The sequence below is a fragment of the Coregonus clupeaformis genome, chromosome 8, assembly GCF_020615455.1.
Source record: "Coregonus clupeaformis isolate EN_2021a chromosome 8, ASM2061545v1, whole genome shotgun sequence".
NCBI lineage: Eukaryota > Metazoa > Chordata > Actinopteri > Salmoniformes > Salmonidae > Coregonus > Coregonus clupeaformis.
Genome location: NC_059199.1, coordinates 34,600,247 through 34,618,892, shown reverse-complemented (window position 1 = coordinate 34,618,892; position 18,646 = coordinate 34,600,247). Strand labels below are relative to the sequence as shown.

General features: G+C 43.2%; 1 protein-coding gene across 1 annotated transcript in view; it reads right to left on the bottom strand.

Annotated features, from left to right (window-relative positions):
- Nucleotides 1–18,646, bottom strand: part of LOC123491527 (thrombospondin-3b-like) — a 31,069-nt gene that overhangs the window by 11,510 nt on the left and 913 nt on the right. Inside the window, exons 2-14 of the mRNA XM_045222368.1 lie at nucleotides 12,810–13,016; nucleotides 11,604–11,857; nucleotides 9,949–10,051; nucleotides 6,631–6,657; nucleotides 6,402–6,484; nucleotides 5,494–5,545; nucleotides 4,681–4,829; nucleotides 4,271–4,411; nucleotides 3,898–3,972; nucleotides 3,586–3,738; nucleotides 1,185–1,295; nucleotides 995–1,102; nucleotides 281–440 (exon numbers count right to left, since the gene is read on the bottom strand). Of these exons, the coding sequence (XP_045078303.1) occupies nucleotides 281–440; nucleotides 995–1,102; nucleotides 1,185–1,295; nucleotides 3,586–3,738; nucleotides 3,898–3,972; nucleotides 4,271–4,411; nucleotides 4,681–4,829; nucleotides 5,494–5,545; nucleotides 6,402–6,484; nucleotides 6,631–6,657; nucleotides 9,949–10,051; nucleotides 11,604–11,857; nucleotides 12,810–13,016 (1,623 nt within the window). The remainder of the gene's footprint in view (nucleotides 1–280; nucleotides 441–994; nucleotides 1,103–1,184; nucleotides 1,296–3,585; nucleotides 3,739–3,897; nucleotides 3,973–4,270; nucleotides 4,412–4,680; nucleotides 4,830–5,493; nucleotides 5,546–6,401; nucleotides 6,485–6,630; nucleotides 6,658–9,948; nucleotides 10,052–11,603; nucleotides 11,858–12,809; nucleotides 13,017–18,646) is intronic.

Here is an 18,646-nt window from a genome sequence, read left to right as displayed (position 1 = left end):
CCTCCCTGTTCATATACTCTTATTCATTATGATCTGAAAGGCAAAAGTGATCCTATATCAGCACTCCTACTCTGAGATTCTTTGTGAATACGGGCCCTGGAGGGCCGAAACACTTCAGTTTTCCATTCTCTCCATCTATTCAGGAACTAAATCAAACAAGGTACACAATCAATAATATGAATCAATCAATTAACTACCAGGTGGGAAAAAACCAGAGCAGTACTTTTGTCCTTGTGGGACAGTAATTGAATAGCCCTGTCCTAAGCGATCCATAGCCTACCATCCCCATCAATGTCATTGTCACAGGTGTCCCCAGCCCCGTTGCCGTCTGTGTCCTTCTGGCTGCTGTTGGGAACGTTGGGGCAGTTGTCACACGCGTCCCCATATGAGTCTGTGTCCGAGTTCTGTTGATCCTTGTTGGGGACCAGACGGCAGTTGTCCTAGAAAAACAAAGAGGAAAAACTAAATGGTGTGAAGTGGAATCAGGGAGATTCCATTTTGCCTAATGAACATGACCACACACCGACAGAATACAAGCACAGAGTTTCTAAACCCAGAGGCGCAACATCGCAAGACTTCCGGGAACACTTGCGAAACAGACCAAACAGACCAGGCCATGGTTTGAAGAGTCAATGAGAGAAGTGAAAAATTCTTCCTTACTTGTTAATTTTCTCAAAATGTAAAGGCACAACCTTGATTCGAGCCAATGTCTTAAGTAGTTGAACATGTTATTACTTCAACCTTGTGAAATTGACAAACTGACACAATTTAATTTTCATCAAAAACTTTATATTGAAGAAGTAGCTTTGATTTGACGGCCTGCACATGCACAGTTCGGCATGAGACGACCGTTAGACCCGATGACATGTTTCTACGCATGAGCTAGGCAACGTCGCCATGACATCGCCTACAAGTGTGATCTGGGATTTCTGTTGGAGAAACAGTTTTAGCCTATCCTCATCCTGTACTGTCTTTGATACAAGGCTAGACTGACCTCCACGTTCTTGATGCTGTCTCCGTCCGCATCTTCATCACACTGGTCACCTATACCATCTCCGTCTGCGTCCTCCTGGCCAGAGTTGGGCGTGTTCACACAGTTGTCCTGCATAGGGAACACAACACATGATGATTGTGGTAAATGAGACATTTTGTTAGTGTTTTGTGTGTGTGTGTAACATGCTTACGGCTCGGCAGTGATAGTCATTGTCTATGCAGGGGAGAGGCTGGTCAGGGTAGCCATCGATGTCTGTGTCTGGACCACATGTATGCCCATTACCTGCCCAGCCCACATTACACTGGAAGGGAATCAAAGAGATATTCAGAGAGAATATACTAAGTGGTAAAAAATTGGAACATGATTTCTTAATGATGTCATACTGTATAACCAGAATACAACCAACTGGTCTCTGTTACAACCAGATAAAGACGTATTTTCCATGACAACACGTTTTGTTATCTAGAAAGACGGTTTCTTTCTTGTTGCTAAAAAGACATTGAAAGGATAGTTCACCCAAATTTCAAAATGACATATTGGTTTCCTTACCCTGTAAGCAGTGTAGGGACAAGGTACAGTGGCTTGTGAAAGTCTTCACCCCTCTTGGCATTTTTCCTATTTTGTTGCCTTACAACCTGGAATTTAAATGGATTTTGGGGGGGTTTGTATCATGTGATTTACACAACATGCCTACCACTAAGATGCAAAATATTTTTTCTTGTGAAACATACAAGAAATAAGACAAAAAAACAGAAAACTTGAGCGTGCATTACTGTTCACCCCCCCAAAGTCAATACTTTGTAGAGCAACCTTTTGCAGCAATTACAGCTGCAAGTCTCTTGGGGTATGTCTCTATAAGCTTGGCACATCTAGCCACTGGGATTTTTGTCCATTCTTCAAGGCAAAACTGCTCCAGCTCCTTCAAGTTGGATGGGTTCAGCTGGTGTACAGCAATCTTTAAGTCATACCACAGATTTTCAATTGGATTGAGCTCTGGGCTTTGACTAGGCCATTCCAAGACATTTAAATGTTTCCCCTTAAACCATTCGAGTGTTGCTTTAGCAGTATGCTTAGGGTCATTGTCCTGCTGGAAGGTGAACCTCCGTCCCAGTCTCAAATTACTGGAAGACTGAAACAGGTTTCCCTCAAGACTTTCCCTGTATTTAGCACCATCCATCATTCCTTAAATTCTGATCAGTTTCCCAGTCCCTGCCGATGAAAAACATCCCCACAGCATGATGCTGCCACCAACATGCTTCACTGTGGGGATGGTGTTCTTGGGGTGATGAGAGGTGTTGGGTTTGCGCCAGACATAGCGTTTTCCTTGATGGCCAAAAAGCTCAATATTATTCTCATCTGACCAGAGTACCTTCTTCCATATGTTTGGGGAGTCTCCCACATGCCTCCCATATTTCTTTTCTTTAAGCAATTGCTTTTTTCTGGCCACTCTTCCGTAAAGCCCAGCTCTGTGGAGTGTACAGCTTAAAGTGGTCCTATGGACAGATACTCCAATCTCCAATGTGGAGCTTTGCAGCTCCTTCAGGGTTATCTTTGGTCTCTTTGTTGCCTCTCTGATTAATGCCCTCCTTGCCTGGGCCGTGAGTTTTGGTGGGCGGCCCTCTCTTGGCAGGTTTGTTGTGGTGCCATATTCTTTCCATTTTTTAATAATGGATTTAATGGCGCTCCATGGGATGTTCAAAGTTTCGTATATTTTTTTATAACCCAACCCTGATCGGTACTTCTCCACAACTTTGTCCCTGACCTGTTTGGAGAGCTCCTTGGTCTTCATGGTGCGCTTGCTTGGTTGTGCCCCTTGCTTAGTGGTGTTGCAGACTCTGGGGCCTTTCAGAACAGGTGTATATATACTGAGATCATGTGACACTTAGATTGCACACAGGTGGACTTTATTTAACTAATTATGTAACTTCTGAAGGTAATTGGTTGCACCAGATCTTATTTAGGGGCTTCATAGCAAAGGGGGTGAATACATTTGCACGCACCACTTTTCCATTATTAATTTTTTATACTTTTTCTTAACACTTTATTTTTTTCATTTGACTTCACCAATTTGGACTATTTTGTGTATGTCCGTTACATGAAATCCAAATAAAAATCCATTTCAATTACAGGTTGTAATGTAACAAAATAGGAAAAATGCCAAGGGGGATGGATACTTTTGCAAGGCACTGACAGAAATCCATGCTTTGGTTTAGTTTAGTTTCCACATGCAATGTTTTAGCGTTTCTGGCACAAATCTTTTTCAAGTCATGGGACCGATACTAGCATTTTTCGTGCATCATGTTGAAATAATCTATAAAGGGACTTTGTTGAGCTTCACAATCATTTTTAGATACTTTTGGATGATTTGGACATGATGCACGAAAAATGCTAATATCGATCCCATGACTTGAATGGGATTTGTGCCACAAATGCTAAATCATTAGCATGTGGAAACAGTGCCAGGGAAACTAAACCAAAGCATGAATTGCTGGAAACCAATGTGTCATTTTGTAATTTGGGTGAAATATCTCTTTAACAACTTAATTTTACAAGCGTCTTTAGCCTATTGAGATGTGCTATGCGTGTCTTACCTCGCAGGAGACCCTGGCAGCACCCTTTATGATGCAGTGGGCGTTGACGTCACAGGGGTTGAAGCCAAGCGTGGCGCAGGACCTCCGCAGGAAACAGCCCACAGTCTGGTTGCCCACGAAGCTCTCCTTACACGGACCACACCTGAACGAGCCCTGAGGTGGGAGGGCGAGATGGAGGAGGGAGTTGGGGGAAGACAGAAGGGGAGAGAGAGGGAGACAGAGAGATAGACACAGAGAAAGGGAATCATGTATTTATTTTAAGTGATAAAAGTATTTCACCTAGCAACCTCTGACTCCCTTTCCACTACTGACCTCTGTGTTGATGCAGACAGAGTTGGGCACGCAGGTTTTGGAGAGGTCAGCACACTCATCCACATCTGTGCACTTCTACATAGACAGACAGAACACAACAATTTAAGGACAAGATATATCAGACCACCTATTATCATGGCCATAGAGGCAATCACTTTGACACAGTGCACATCCATGTATACAGTGGGTGAGAAGAGGTGTCAATAGTGGTGGTGGTGTGTGCATGTGCAAGGCTTCTGTGTGTGTGTGTATGTGTGTAGGGTTAGGGAAAATAGGATTTTTAATGGTCAAACATTTTTACACTCCAAAAAGACATTTCACGAAAAAAAAAGTGTGTGTGTGTGTGAGGCAGGGGGTATTATGTTGATCAGACCTGCTTGTGGCTCTTGGCGAACTTCACCCCAAGCCCGCTAAGGAGGGGTCCTGAGAAGCCGACAGGACATGGTTCACAGGTGAAGCCCTTTGCCGTGTTTACGCACCCTTCGGGTGAGAAACAGGGCTGGGCTAGAGCACACTTAGACATATAGAGAGAGAGAGACAGAAAGTAACAATACAATTATCAGTGTATTCTGGGTTTTTTTGCTTAATTTGATGAAGATTGGTTGCCAAACATCAACTTTCTAATTGTTACTCTCTTGCAGCTGGGTTGTCGAGGGAAATAATGTGCCACCTTAGCTACAAAGCTTTTGGGAAACTCACCCTGGAATGTTAAGGAAATGATGGGAACATATAATGCTATCATCTTGTGGTGCCAAAGAAATAGAAATAGGACCCTTAGAATACCTCATCAATGTCCTGGCAGTGGGTGCCATTCCCCATCATGCCATCTGGGCAGGCACCACAACGGTACCCTGGGTACTCCCGGGTGTCTGTACAGGGCACGCTCTTATAGCAAGGGTTGGGCTCACAGCGAGAATGGGTCTCGTGGAAGCCTGGTTAACAAAGATATAGAACATACCAGATCTGGGTTAAAAATACGATTAGATTTTTTTTTGCATGCTTTCGAGCCTGCAAAGAGTGCCATATGGGCAGGGTTTGTACTTAAAGGGGCAGTCTGCAGTTGTTACATCAATTTTTGAACTTATCAATTAATTATATATATCCATTGATTCTTGAAGAATATAACTTATAAATGCTTAATGAGCTTAGTTCAACTGTCGCATTCCATCAGAACCCAAAATATAAGCTTGTTTTACTCCAATGTAAACAAATTAAATGTAAACACACACTGTATAGCCTCAAAACTATCATTTTAGTATCATGGATGGTCAGTCCTTGCATCCATAGCTCTGTCTATGAATTTGAGAGTGGTTACATTTCTCCAGCCCCATCCCTCAGCTTTTTACCGAAACAGTGGCGGGGAACTCTTATTTTTTGGGTTGCAACTGCAAATTGAAAGGGGCAATTTTTCCATTGGTTCCATTGCGCCAGGCAAAATCAATCAAACACAGCTAAAGTATTTCATAGATTTCAATCTCTGTCTCTCCCTCTGATTTCCTGTGCTTCTCAACTCTTTTTGTTTATTTGATCTTCTCCCCTCTGTTCTATACACTGAGGCCCAGCCTGACGGTATAGTACTGCTCTTCATGCACTCACCACACACTTGGCACTCCAGGATGGTGTTCCTAATCAGAGACATCTCCTTTACCTGTGAAGATCACAAACATACAGCAGACACCAGAACTGTTTCATTTATTCAACTGTATTTGTACGTATACTGTAGTTACTCTATAGTACAGGGGTATTCAACCGGGGGAGGTACTACAGGGGGTCCGCACATTACATTTTTTAAAGTGGAAAATGTCGTGTTTATTTAATGAATATCGCTAGTAACAATACAATTAACTAATTTAGAATGACATACCCACAGTAGAAAAGGGGATAATATCTTCTTTCTAATGATGTCAACTTTATTTCTCAACTCCTAATATTGAACAATGTACACTCATTGGAGCCAATTACACTCACTGGAGTATCTGACATAGGCTTTGAAAAGGCACCCGCGAATAGGCTACCAGTGCGGCTGGCTGCACTTAAGCTTTCTTGACTTAAGACATTAATTTTTGCAAACCGTTGTTTAGCCAGCTAAACAGCTGCTCTTAGCGAAAATGTGTTTGGAGTAATCTTTCTTGCTAATAGGCTATAATGTCTGGGGAGGTCAAAATATTGAAAAACGATCTAGCAAAACTATTCATTTTAAAATGTTGATTACTTCTCCTTGCCTGATGATAAGACAATACATATAATGGGGATCCCTGTGTCACCGGTTTGCCTGGGAGGGGGTCCCTGGGCAAGAAAAGCTTGAAGACCCCTGCTATAGAACACTGCCATCTCTCAAACAGTTACATTCTTGTTTATGTGAGCACACAATTGTTGAACCTGCACATTTCTGCTTGGTTCCTCTCTCTTTCTTTCCCCTCTCTCTCTTTTAGTCCCCTCTCACCCTCACTCCCTGTGCCTCTCATCCAGTCAACCCCCCTCTTCCCCCTCTCACAATCTCTTACCTGTTCCCTGATGTCCTCTCGGAGTTCGCCCAGGATCTGATTGAAGATGATCAGCTGGCCAATCAAAGCCTTGGTGTGGTCACCTGACACAGTGATGTCCAAGCATTAGAACATAAGCACAGGGAAACCATTTAAGTAAATTATAGCATTATACCGGTAACTATAATTGTTAGGTAGCATTTGGGTAGGGGGAGGTTGATAAACCAGAGTGTTTCTGATTGATACTCACCCAGAATGGCATTGACATCGGCGCCAACTATGGAGACAAGAAAGTCCACTTGAATCATTTCAATCACAACACAATACACTACTCATGTTAATATACTATTCCTAACAATGCCTTTCACAGACATGAACTAGTACATGTAAACAGAGATGGAAAAAGGACAACCAGACAATTATAAGTTAGTTACGTGGGCTCACCACTAGAGTGAGTTATAGTGATAAGAATACAGTACTGAGATTAGCTTCTGCTGACCAAATACCTAAGGTGACGTTTGGGTAGGAGGAACAAGTGGATGGAAATATATATCACCAGATATCAAAGTGACCAGTCTCTATATAGACGGGTTGCCGCCCACAATGTACCAATATTCTGGTTTACCCGTCTGTACGTAATAAATGTCCGTTTGGCATAGAGGAAAGGGCGGAGTTGGGACATCCGGCTTTCCTACATCACTGCCTTATCTGCTTGTTGCCCTAGCGTAAACTTCCCCCGGACACAAAATAGTAGCTAGCAAGATCATAGGTTATTTTTAATGAGTGCATTTTCGCAAGTGGCTAGCTTCCATCAACTACCTTTACTAAAACCACTGCAAAGGTTTTACCTGCAAATTTTGGTTTCGAATCGTGACGTTCTGGCATGTCTGCCTCGTGATTTGTTGGGAGAGTCGTCTGTCTTTTTTTGTTTTTTTGTTACCAAGACAATAAGTCATTAATCCCAGATCTAGTGATGTTGCTCCTAGGTCTGGGTTTCCGAGACTAAAGTGAATATTACGTTATACACTGAGTATACCAAACATTAGGAACACCTTCCTAATACTGAGTTGCGCCTAGGGCTGTGGCGGTCACAACATTTCGTCAGCCAGGGAATGTCAAGCAAATTACTGCTGGTCTCATAGTAATTGACCGGTAATTAACATAAACGCATTTAGCATCTTCTGACTTCCACACATAGCCTACAAGCCACTGATGCAGACCTTAGGAACATCTACATTTAAAAAAGTATAATAAATCCATGCAATATAGCCTACACCTTAACAATAAATCCATTATTTATTTTAGACAGGTCTAAAGAAACATGATATGAAGACAATGTAGTCTATTTCAGAAGAACAGAATAGCATACTCTAAGTTGTCCTTATGTTAGGTACTGATCTGGCTATGCCATATGGCTGTGGGCTACACTAGTTCATCTAGCAGACAAGATTTGCATAGAATTCCGTGGCATTATTGTATAGTATAAAATAGAAAGGATATTTTCTCCAAACGATTTGAGGGAGTGTGCACATGCAGCTAGTCTGTGTTGAGTGGTTAATAATAATAATAATATAATATGCCATTTAGCAGACGCTTTTATCCAAAGCGACTTACAGTCATGCGTGCGTACATTTTTTTTGTGTATGGGTGGTCCCGGGGATCAAACCCACTACCTTGGCGTTACAAGCGCCGTGTTCTACCAGCTGAGCTACAGAGGACCACAAAGTTAACAAAGAAACAGGTACTCCTACATGCTTAATTTGATCTGATTTGTGATACAAAGGTTGGGCTATATGTTTTGATTTTTAATACATTCTAAGGCTGTATGACCCGACTCTAATGATGATTTGAAAAAAGTTGCATGAAAGGCATGAGTTCTGCTTTGTTTTTTGTGCAGGCTGTACACACTTCATCAGTCTCTCATTCACAATTTGACAAGCACTTGATAATGCCTCGAATACCCTTTGTGTTGCCGTAATTCCCCCTAAGAAAATCCATGCCCTTTGCGACCAGTGGCTGTTGTGCCCTTGGGCTGAATATAATAATTATAATTCCTTCTCCCTGCGTGCTGCTTGCTTCGACGCACCTCTCACTATCCCCCATAGTACAAAAGTTGGCCTATTCTATTCTGTGCGAGAAATAAATATTCCAAACATAGTCTGGGACAGTTGTGGGATGCGATAGATCACACATTAATACAACAAAACCTTTCTTAAGCAATTAGGCTGACGAAACAGATCAGAACGTTTACCTTAAAATGTTGATAAACTATTAGGCTATTTCTTCACATTAGAAGCGTAGCCATGTGCACACGACAGTAGGCTATAAGCGCAAATGTTCCATTAGCGGGAAAACACCATTATCAAAAGTGACCACACATGCAATTTAGCATGTAATGCTTTTATTATAAAGGTGATAATATATAATTCACAAGTGATAGGCTAATATTGTCACCCATCAGACTATTCTTGATTTAATCTTGTCTTTACATATACTAAATAATATATGTGTGAATTTGTTTTGATTTAGAATGGACCATTATCATGCACCGTTCTCGAAACAGGGGGGAAATACATGTCATCTATGCACTTAAATAGCGAATAGAGGACGCTTTTCCTGTGGTTCATTTTCATGCCAGGCAGGTAGGCTATACTCCTGTTGTAAAGAGAAGCAATGTGTTTAATATTAGGAAAGTTGAGAAAGAAATATAGTAGGCCTAGCCTATAGAAAGCTGATGGGATCCTCCTCTTTTTAATAGAGGCCAGAACTCTGTTTTCTCACGCAATTGCATAGCCTATAGAAATATTGCGCAACATCAGCTCATGGGCTCTCATGAAGTGTTTGATTCGATTTTCAAATTACATTTGCATTGGTGTCAGTGTGATTAGAGGGACAATAGAGTGCTGAGTACCAGGCAGTTAGCAAGTTTGCTACTAATGACCATCAGCAGCATCAGAGCTTGTAGAAGCCTAATTACCATGACTAAACGATCACGTGGAATTTGACTGCCTTCATGACTCGTGACCGCCGTTGTGGCGGTCATACGGTCACCATAACATGGACTCTACAAGGTGTCGAAAGCGTTCCACAGGGATGCTAGCCCATGTTGACTCCAATGCTTCCCACAGTTGTCTAGTTGGCTGGATGTCCTTTGGGTGGTGGACCATTCTTGATACACACAGGAAACTGTTGAGCGTGAAAACCCCAGCAGTGTTGCAGTTCTTGAGACAAACCGGTGTGCCTGGCACCTACTGCCATACCCTGTTCAAAGGCACTTAAATCTTTTGTCTTGCCCATTCACCCGCTGAATGGCACACATACACAATCCTTGTCTCAATTGTCTCAAGGCTTAAAATTCCTTCTTTAACCTGTCTCCTCCCCTTCATCTACACTGATTGAAGTGGATTTAACAGGTGACATCAATAAGGGATCATAGCTTTCATCTGGATTCAACTGGTCAGTCTATGTCATGGAAAGAGCAGGTGTTCTTAATGTTTTGTATATTCAGTGTAATACATTAGTATGAGGATTATTTGCATGTGTTTATGGTTGTATACAACGATTTTACCTGAATTCTGAAAATATGTATCTCCCTGAAACGGACAGTCGGTCAGGATTCCTGCTTTGGCTATGGAGCCACCCAAAGCCAGTTTCAAAGAGTCCACTGAGCCCTGAAACACGCACGCACACACAACACAGTACAGTTAAATTGTGTACGCCTTCTTAATGAACTCTTTCACACACAAAGGAGCATGGTAAGTGGAAAATCATGCTAATTTGTATTCGGATTAAACTATCACTTTTAAATCAATGTCTAGGCCTAGGGCTATGTTTATGCAACCGACCCCAGGCAATGTTCCCTACAGCTCCTCCGGGACTGCAGCTCCCCCAGGACTGCTGCGCTAGAAGCAATACCAGCCCGCGCAGAGAAGTACAAGATGTTTTGTCCCCGTTAGCACTATCAACGTTTCCCTCTACTCTGGGATTTTTAATCAAATCAACATAATATTAGCCACTTTCAATGCAACATGACGAGCATGAGCGGTTGCGAGTAGATGCGCTTGTTTTGAGATCAAAGCGAGAGCTGCATGTAGCCACGTGTGCACATTTATTCATCTTCTTTGCTAGTTAGTGAGTTTCTGGTCAGCAATGGGGGACTGACTACTACCATCTTTGAAAAACGAGTCAGGTAAAGAGCTTTTCTATGTCTTAAAGGGGCAGTGTTATATTCTGAGACAGGCTTGAATAACCTAATAAGTAGCCAATAGGCTGAGGGTAGCATACATTTTTGTCTGATTCTCTGCAACAATAATAATGGTATGGGAATAATAATGCATTTTATTTTGTAAAGTGGTTTCTTGCATCAAACACAACACAACAACATTTTCTGGAACATCCTTGTCTGAAGGACAATTGGATAAACAGATCAATGTTAAGCCCTGCATGTTTTAAAAAAAAGTCTCATGGAATATAAGCCTACATTGAACACCACACATTGGCTGCTACTGTAGGCTGAATGATAGAACAGCTATTTCCACGTTAAAATGTTATGGGATGCATTTTCTCCATGTTTTTAAATTTTTATGGTAGGCCACTCTTGTAGGCCTACATTATGATCACTGTTAAAACTGTAACTTAAAGCGAGTACAGTCTCAGTGTTAACAGTAAACACTTGCAGGAATTCAAGGTTGCGCTCAGCAGACCTGAAATTTGCTCAGTGTCAAAAACAATTAGAGGGAACATTGACCCCCGGTCTTACTTAGACATATTGAAGCACATGCTCTGGGTTGTGTTCATTGGGGCACACCGTAGCAAAAAATAATCAAAAGGTTATGCAACGGAAAACAAATACATCAAATGGTAAGCTAACTGCGTCTCTCTCTCTCTCTCTCTCTCTCTCTTTTTTGTCCACAGGGAGTGTGGCATCTATCAATCAGATAGTCACACATGCTAACAGCACCACAGGGTTACAGCTAACTACATAGTTCTCCATGTAAGCCACTTTCTGCTACACAAAAACTATTAGCGCTTCCCAATTTTTGCATTCCCTTGAGGCATGCCCACATTGGGAAGAGCCAATAGTGGAAGCCATAGGGCAGATTTAAATGTTGTTGTTGATTTCTGTAAGCAGGATGCCCCACTGTGTATGATGATATCTTATTGCTAAGTCTACCTTTAACTTCAGTCTAGGACTGTCTGGAACTTAAAGTTGAGTTTTATCACCTGTAGCCTGGCATAGGCCTTCTGCCCGTTGCGTATCTCCACAGACTCCGCCTCTGCTGGGAGCTGGACCAAGGACGGCAGGACCTGTGCTGAGTCGGCCAATCGGCAGTTGACATAGAGTTCCATGTGGAGATGGTTTCGTTGGAGCCCACCCACACGGAGGATGAGTGACTGGGTGCGTCCATCGGAGAGGCCGGGGTTCTGGAGGTTCACTGTGTGGAGTTTACCATCCTCGCGTACATAGCGCACCAGAACTGAGAAACAGAGAGGATTCTAAGATCAGGTAATCTCTTGTGGACTGCTCTACGTAAACATAACTGGTACCATAGAATCTGTCTGGAAGGAATGGGATGCGTGGGATAACGAGCAGCAGTAGTTCCTGTGTTTGGGTTTTTCGTCACTGGTTATTTGGACAAATCACGATTTCGCAGGTGTTAGCATCTTTCAAATTTCAGAAGGGAAAGGGACATTCAGCCCATAGCCCGTAATCTCTCTTGGACAGATTCTCGTGGACAGATGAAATGGAGAGAATCTAGTAGTTCCTGGTTTGGGGTTTTCATGGTTGATTATTTGAACGAATCAGGATTGGACGAAGTCGGTGCTTAAACTGATGCGGTGATTTTAAAGCCCGTGTGTGGATGATAAACGGTTTCCAATAGATTCCACAGCCACAAAGTCAAAATTGGCTGTATGGTAAAAATTCATAAATTAAAATAAAAGCTTTTTGCCCAAGATAAACACAGATGAAATTAGCAGAAGGGAGGGATTTAGCCAAGAGTTTCCGTTTGCGAGGGAGAAGACTTCGCTTCCTTCTTTGCACAAAGTTAATCACAATTGTTAACGGCATTCCCCCAGAAAGTAAAACAGGAAATTACAAACTTTCAGTGGAGAATTTTACTTACATTTTACATTTTAGTCATTTAGCAGACGCTCTTATCCAGAGCAATTTACAGTTAGTGAGTGCATACATTTTCATCCTGCTAGGTAACCGAGATTAATTTGCAAAGAGAGAGGGTTCGAGCATCTCTTAATCCCTTCTCTTAACATGTACTGTATGTACCCAGAACATAGAGATCAGGCAACCCCACTATTGGGATTGGGTGACTGTGTCTTAGTTATAGGCCATGAAGAGAATCAACTTAGGCTACACCAAAATATATATCTACCACACTTCCCTCCCTATCCCCTCTACTGACAGTACCCTACCTTTGTTGACCTTGCCCATGAGGGCCACCTCCAGGTACTTCCTGTTGTCGTCTTTGTTGTAGACACCCAACAGCACTCCTCCCAGTTTGGGCGGCAGACGAAGAGTGGACACCAGGTACAGGTCCGACACGAAGCCCAGAGCCCCCGACATCTTCCCCACCGCGGACGCACTCTGCTTGGCGTCGTGCAGCTCCAGCATGTCAATCACTGAAAGATGGAGGGGTGGTGGTGGATTACATGGGTCCAGTTTGAATACTTTGGAAATGCATCCTTAAGTGTGTGAAAAGGAGGGATGGATAGTGATGGAGAGGGTAGAGCAAGAGGGATATTGCAATAGAGAAAATAGGCATACACAAAAGAAAGAAGGCCAATCAGATGACACAAAAAAGGAGATATGGGATAGAGTAAGAGAAAAGATGAATGAATAGACAAATAGGGGATTCATCCTTTTGAGTTTATTGCCACTGTGGAGGGTTTATTGAGAATTTATAAGCCAGTGTGTGTGTGTGAGTGTGTGAGTGAGTGAGTGAGTGAGTGAGTGAGTGAGTGAGTGAGTGAGTGAGTGAGTGAGTGAGTGAGTGAGTGGAAGAGAGAGAGACGAGATAGATGACAGATTACTCTGATTAGACATCCCAGCCTCACTCTAATCGTTCTCTCGTCTCCCTAGTGGCTGCCCATTCAGCAGTCTAACTGAAGCCAAAAACATCAGGGGTGCCTCTAACCACCAATTCTCCCCTTGCAGGTGCCCCTTTCTGTGTACCTCCCCCCCCTTATAATACATAATACAAGCCCAGGATTTGTTCAGTCTGAATTATGTCTAATATAGACCTGGACCTAATGTGTGACCAACTGCGTTCGAAACCTAGTTCTCCTGCGCGCCAGAATATTAGCCAACTCAGCTAAAACCTTCATGTGTCAGACAGTTACAGTACATTTACATTTACGTCATTTAGCAGACGCTCTTATCCAGAGCGACTTACAAATTGGTGCATTCACCTTATAGCCAGTGGGATAACCACTTTACAATATGTATTTTATTTTTATTTTTTTTTTTGGGGGGGTAAGGGGGGTAGAAGAGCAGGCCTTCCTAATTGACCTGGCCCAGGTATCCTGGATGGATATAGATCTCATTCCGTCAGTAGAGGATGCCTGGTTGTTCTTTAAAAGTAATTTCCTCTCAATCTTAAATAAACATGCCCCATTCAAAAAATACAGAACTAAGAACAGATATAGCCCCTGGTTCTCCTCAGACTTGACTGCCCTTGACCAGCACAAAAACATCCTGTGGCGTACTGCATTAGCATCAAATAGCCCCAGCGATATGCAACTTTTCAGGGAAGTTAGGAACCAATATACACAAGCAGTTAGGAAAGCAAAGGCTAACTTTTTCAGACAGAAATTTGCATCCTGTAGCACTAACTCCAAAAAGTTTTGGGACACTGTAAAGTCCATGGAAAATAAGAGCACTTCCTCCCAGCTGCCCACTGCACTGAGGCTAGGAAACACTATCACCACTGATAAATCTACAATAATCGAGAATTTCAACAAGCATTTTGCTACGGCTGGCCATGCTTTCCACCTGGCTACCACTACCCCGGCCACCAGCTCTGCACCCTCCGCTGCAACTTGTCCATGCCCCCCCCGCTTCTCCTTCACACAAATCCAGACAGCTGATGTTCTGAAAGAGCTGCAAAATCTGGACCCCTACAAATCATCTGGGCTAGACAATCTGGACCCTTTCTTTCTAAAACTAGCCTCGAAATTGTCGCAACCCCTATTACTAGCCTGTTCAACCTCTCTTCGTAACGTCTGAGATCCCCAGAGATTGGAAAGCTGCCGCGGTCATCCCCCTCTTCAAAGGGGGTGACACTCTAGATCCAAACTGTTACAGACCCATATCCATCCTGCCCTGCCTTTCAAAAGTTTTTGAAAGCCAAGTCAACAAACAGATCACCGACCATTTCGAATCCCACCGTACCTTCTCCGCTATGCAATCCGGTTTCCGAGCTGGTCATGGGTGCACTTCAGCCACGCTCAAGGTCCTAAACAATATTATAACCGCGATCGATAATAGACAGTACTGTGCAGCCGTTTTCATTGACCTGGCCAAGGCTTTCGACTCTGTCAACCACCGCATTCTTATTGGCAGACTAAATAGCCTTGGTTTCTCAAATGACTGCCTCGCCTGGTTCACCAACTACTTCTCAGATAGAGTTCAATGTGTCAAATCGGAGGGCCCGTTGTCTGGACCTATGGCAGTCTCTATGGGGGTGCCACAGGGTTCAATTCTTGGGCCGACTCTTTTCTCTGTGTATATCAATGACGTCGCTCTTGCTGCTGGTGACTCTCAGGTCCACCTCTACGCAGACGACACCATTTTGTATACATCTGGCCCTTCATTGGACACTGTGTTAACAAACCTCCAAACGAGCTTCAATGCCATACAACACTCCTTCGGTAGCCTCCAACTGCTCTTAAACACTAGTAAAACTAAATGCATGCTCTTCAACCGAACGCTGCTTGCACCCGCCCACCCGACTAGAATCACTACTCTCGACGGGTCTGACCTAGAGTATGTGGACAACTACAAATATCTAGGTGTCTGGTTAGACTGTAAACTCTCCTTCCAGACTCACATTAAGAATCTCCAATCCAAAGTTAAATCTAGAATCGGTTTCCTATTTCGCAACAAAGCCTCCTTCACTCATGCTGCCAAACATGCCCTCGTAAAACTGACTATCCTACCGATCCTTGACTTCGGCGATGTCATTTACAAAATAGCCTCCAACACTCTACTCAGCAAATTGGATGTAGTCTATCACAGTGCCATCCGTTTTGTCTCCAAAGCCCCATATACTACCCACCACTGTGACCTGTACGCTCTTGTTGGCTGGTCCTCACTACATATTTGTCGCCAAACCCACTGGCTCCAGGCCATCTATAAATCACTGCTAGGCAAATCCCCGCCTTATCTTAGCTCATTGGTCACCATAGCAACACCCACCCGTAGTCTGCGCTCCAGCAGGTATATCTCACTGGTCATCCCCAAAGCCAACACCTCCTTTGGCTGCCATTCCTTCCAGTTCTCTGCTGCCAATGACTGGAACAAATTGCAAAAATCTCTGAAGCTGGAGACACTTATCTCCCTCACTAACTTTAAGCATCAGTTGTCAGAGCACCTTACCGATCACTGCACCTGTACACAGCCCATCTGAAATTAGCCCGCCCAACTACCTCATCCCTATATTGTTATTTATTTTGCTCATTTGTACCCCAGTACCTCTATTTGCACATCATCTCTTGCACATCTATCATTCCAGTGTTAATACTAATTGTAATTATTTTGCACTATAGCCTATTTATTGCCTTACCTCCATAACTTGCTACATTTGCACACACTGTATATATATGTATTTCTGTTGTATTTTTGACTTTGTTTTGTTTTACCCCATATGTAACTCTGTGTTGTTGTTTTTATCGCACTGCTTTGCTTTATCTTGGCCAGGTCGCAGTTGTAAATGAGAACTTGTTCTCAACTGGTTTACCTGGTTAAATAAAGGTGAAAAAAAAAAAAGGATTACTTTATCCTATCTCAGGTATTCCTTAAATAGGTGGGGTTTCAAGTGTCTCCGGAAGGTGGTGAGTGACTCCGCTGTCCTGGCGTCGTGAGGGAGCTTGTTCCACCATTGGGGTGCCAGAGCAGCGAACAGTTTTGACTGGGCTGAGCGGGAACTGTGCTTCCGCAGAGGTAGGGGGGCCAGCAGGCCAGAGGTGGATGAACGCAATGCCCTCGTTTGGGTGTAGGGACTGATCAGAGCCTGAAGGTACGGAGGTGCCGTTCCCCCTCACAGCTCCGTAGGCAAGCACCATGGTCTTGTAGCAGATGCGAGCTTCAACTGGAAGCCAGTGGAGTGTGCGGAGGAGCGGGGTGACGTGAGAGAACTTGGGAAGGTTGAACACCAGACGGGCTGCGGCATTCTGGATGAGTTGTAGGGGTTTAATGGCACAGGCAGGGAGCCCAGCCAACAGCGAGTTGCAGTAATCCAGACGGGAGATGACAAGTGCCTGGATTAGGACCTGTGCCGCTTCCTGTGTAAGGCAGGGTCGTACTCTCCGAATGTTGTAGAGCATGAACCTACAGGATCGGGTCACCGCCAGTAGTACTCATCTCTGCATGGTTTACCAAATCACCAGTTAGTAATGAACCTAATGCCTAGGCTTTAGCTCAGCGGGTTAACACAGTATTGTGGTGTGCAGGAGATCTGAGTTCAAACCAATTATGTATATAAACCCTGGATTGCTGATGCTATGTATTGGCCAATGAGAGGATTTGAAGCAACCGGTTGGCAATATTAGCACTCCTTAGAAGAAGCAGTCCTCGATAGGAATGAATGGAATTCTACAGTATTTAAATTAAATGTTTCAAGGACAAAATTATATGTATTTCAGTATTGTTTTGTGGTAGTGGGGGCAGTAACATTTAAAATATCAAACAATTATACTTTAAGTATTTTTATTTATTCTTATGTTTAGCTCACATATAATTTAAAGGTATTCATGAAGATGTCTGTAATAGACTTAATGTGGCAAAAAGAAATGTAGACATTAATAAATGCATTTCTATTGCTTCCAAAAATGTTTTTACAAATGGTGGGGGAGTGCCAAGTTGGAGGCTTGATAGTGTATATGTAAATCATTGGTTCGAACCCAGTTGGGCACATCAGCACCCCGGTCATTCCATGGCATCTTATTCCATTGTCACACAATGCTAACTCCTCTTGTTGGTCACCTTTGCTTTCAATCAATTTTTCTCTGTCTCTTCCCCATCTCAACTGTTGCGTTGCTTGTTGTTTAGTTCTACTTGGTCCTCTTTTTATTTTCTTTGTTGATCTTCCTCCAAGTCCTTATCATCTCACACTCATTCTCTCTTCAGTCTTCTCCCATTCTCTCTCACGTCACAGATATTCACTCTGACACATGGCTGAAAGTCAAAGCTGCAAGCATTGAAGGGGGTAGAGATCAACATCATTGGAGCTTCCCTGAGTCTGTCCAGGCTTGCAAAAACAAGACTCTGCATTTGATATCCCCCTTGCCAAAGGCTTTTTTTTTTTTAAATCACCCCCCACTGTATGATCCAATCCGAAAGGTCTCCTTCTGGACACCCTCTTCTTTCCTCTATCCTCAACTTTCAGAACACTCTGTTAAATCACTTGTAAACTGCTACTGAGTGAGTCCAGTCTATACCTACCATTTCTATTTGCACCATTCTGAATGTTCAGTCGCACTGAAAGCAGCCCTAGTGAATGAAAAGGCAGAGCAGCAATGACCCTAGGGGTTAAGAATTTGTGAGGTGGTCCTTCTCTTTAAAAGGACTGTTGTATGGGCCAGTACCCATTAGTCATCAGTGTGATGGACAGGTGTAATTAGAATATATATCTCCTTCTCGCTCTCCCTAGGTCATAGTTGACATGTGCACACACCTTGAGCTGACAGCCATTCGATCGCTGCAACATCATCGTGGGCAGGTCCCTGTGAAAAACTATGGATGCCCATCATCTGTTTGGCTCCATTGCACCATATGGTTCAGCAAACACCTTCTAGTGGGAGGCGGACCCATCAGTGAGTGTTCATTGTTTCACTGGTGGAATCTTTTTGCTATCTTAAACTGCATTTAGCAGGACATCTGGTAATCTCTATTGTATTGTATTTTATTGTGTAGTACATACATAGTCCCGTGTAGCTCAGTTGGTAGAGCATGGCGTTTGCAACGCCAAGGTTGTGGGTTCGTTTCCCACGGGGGACCAATATGAAAAAAAAAAAAAGGAAAAAAAATGTAT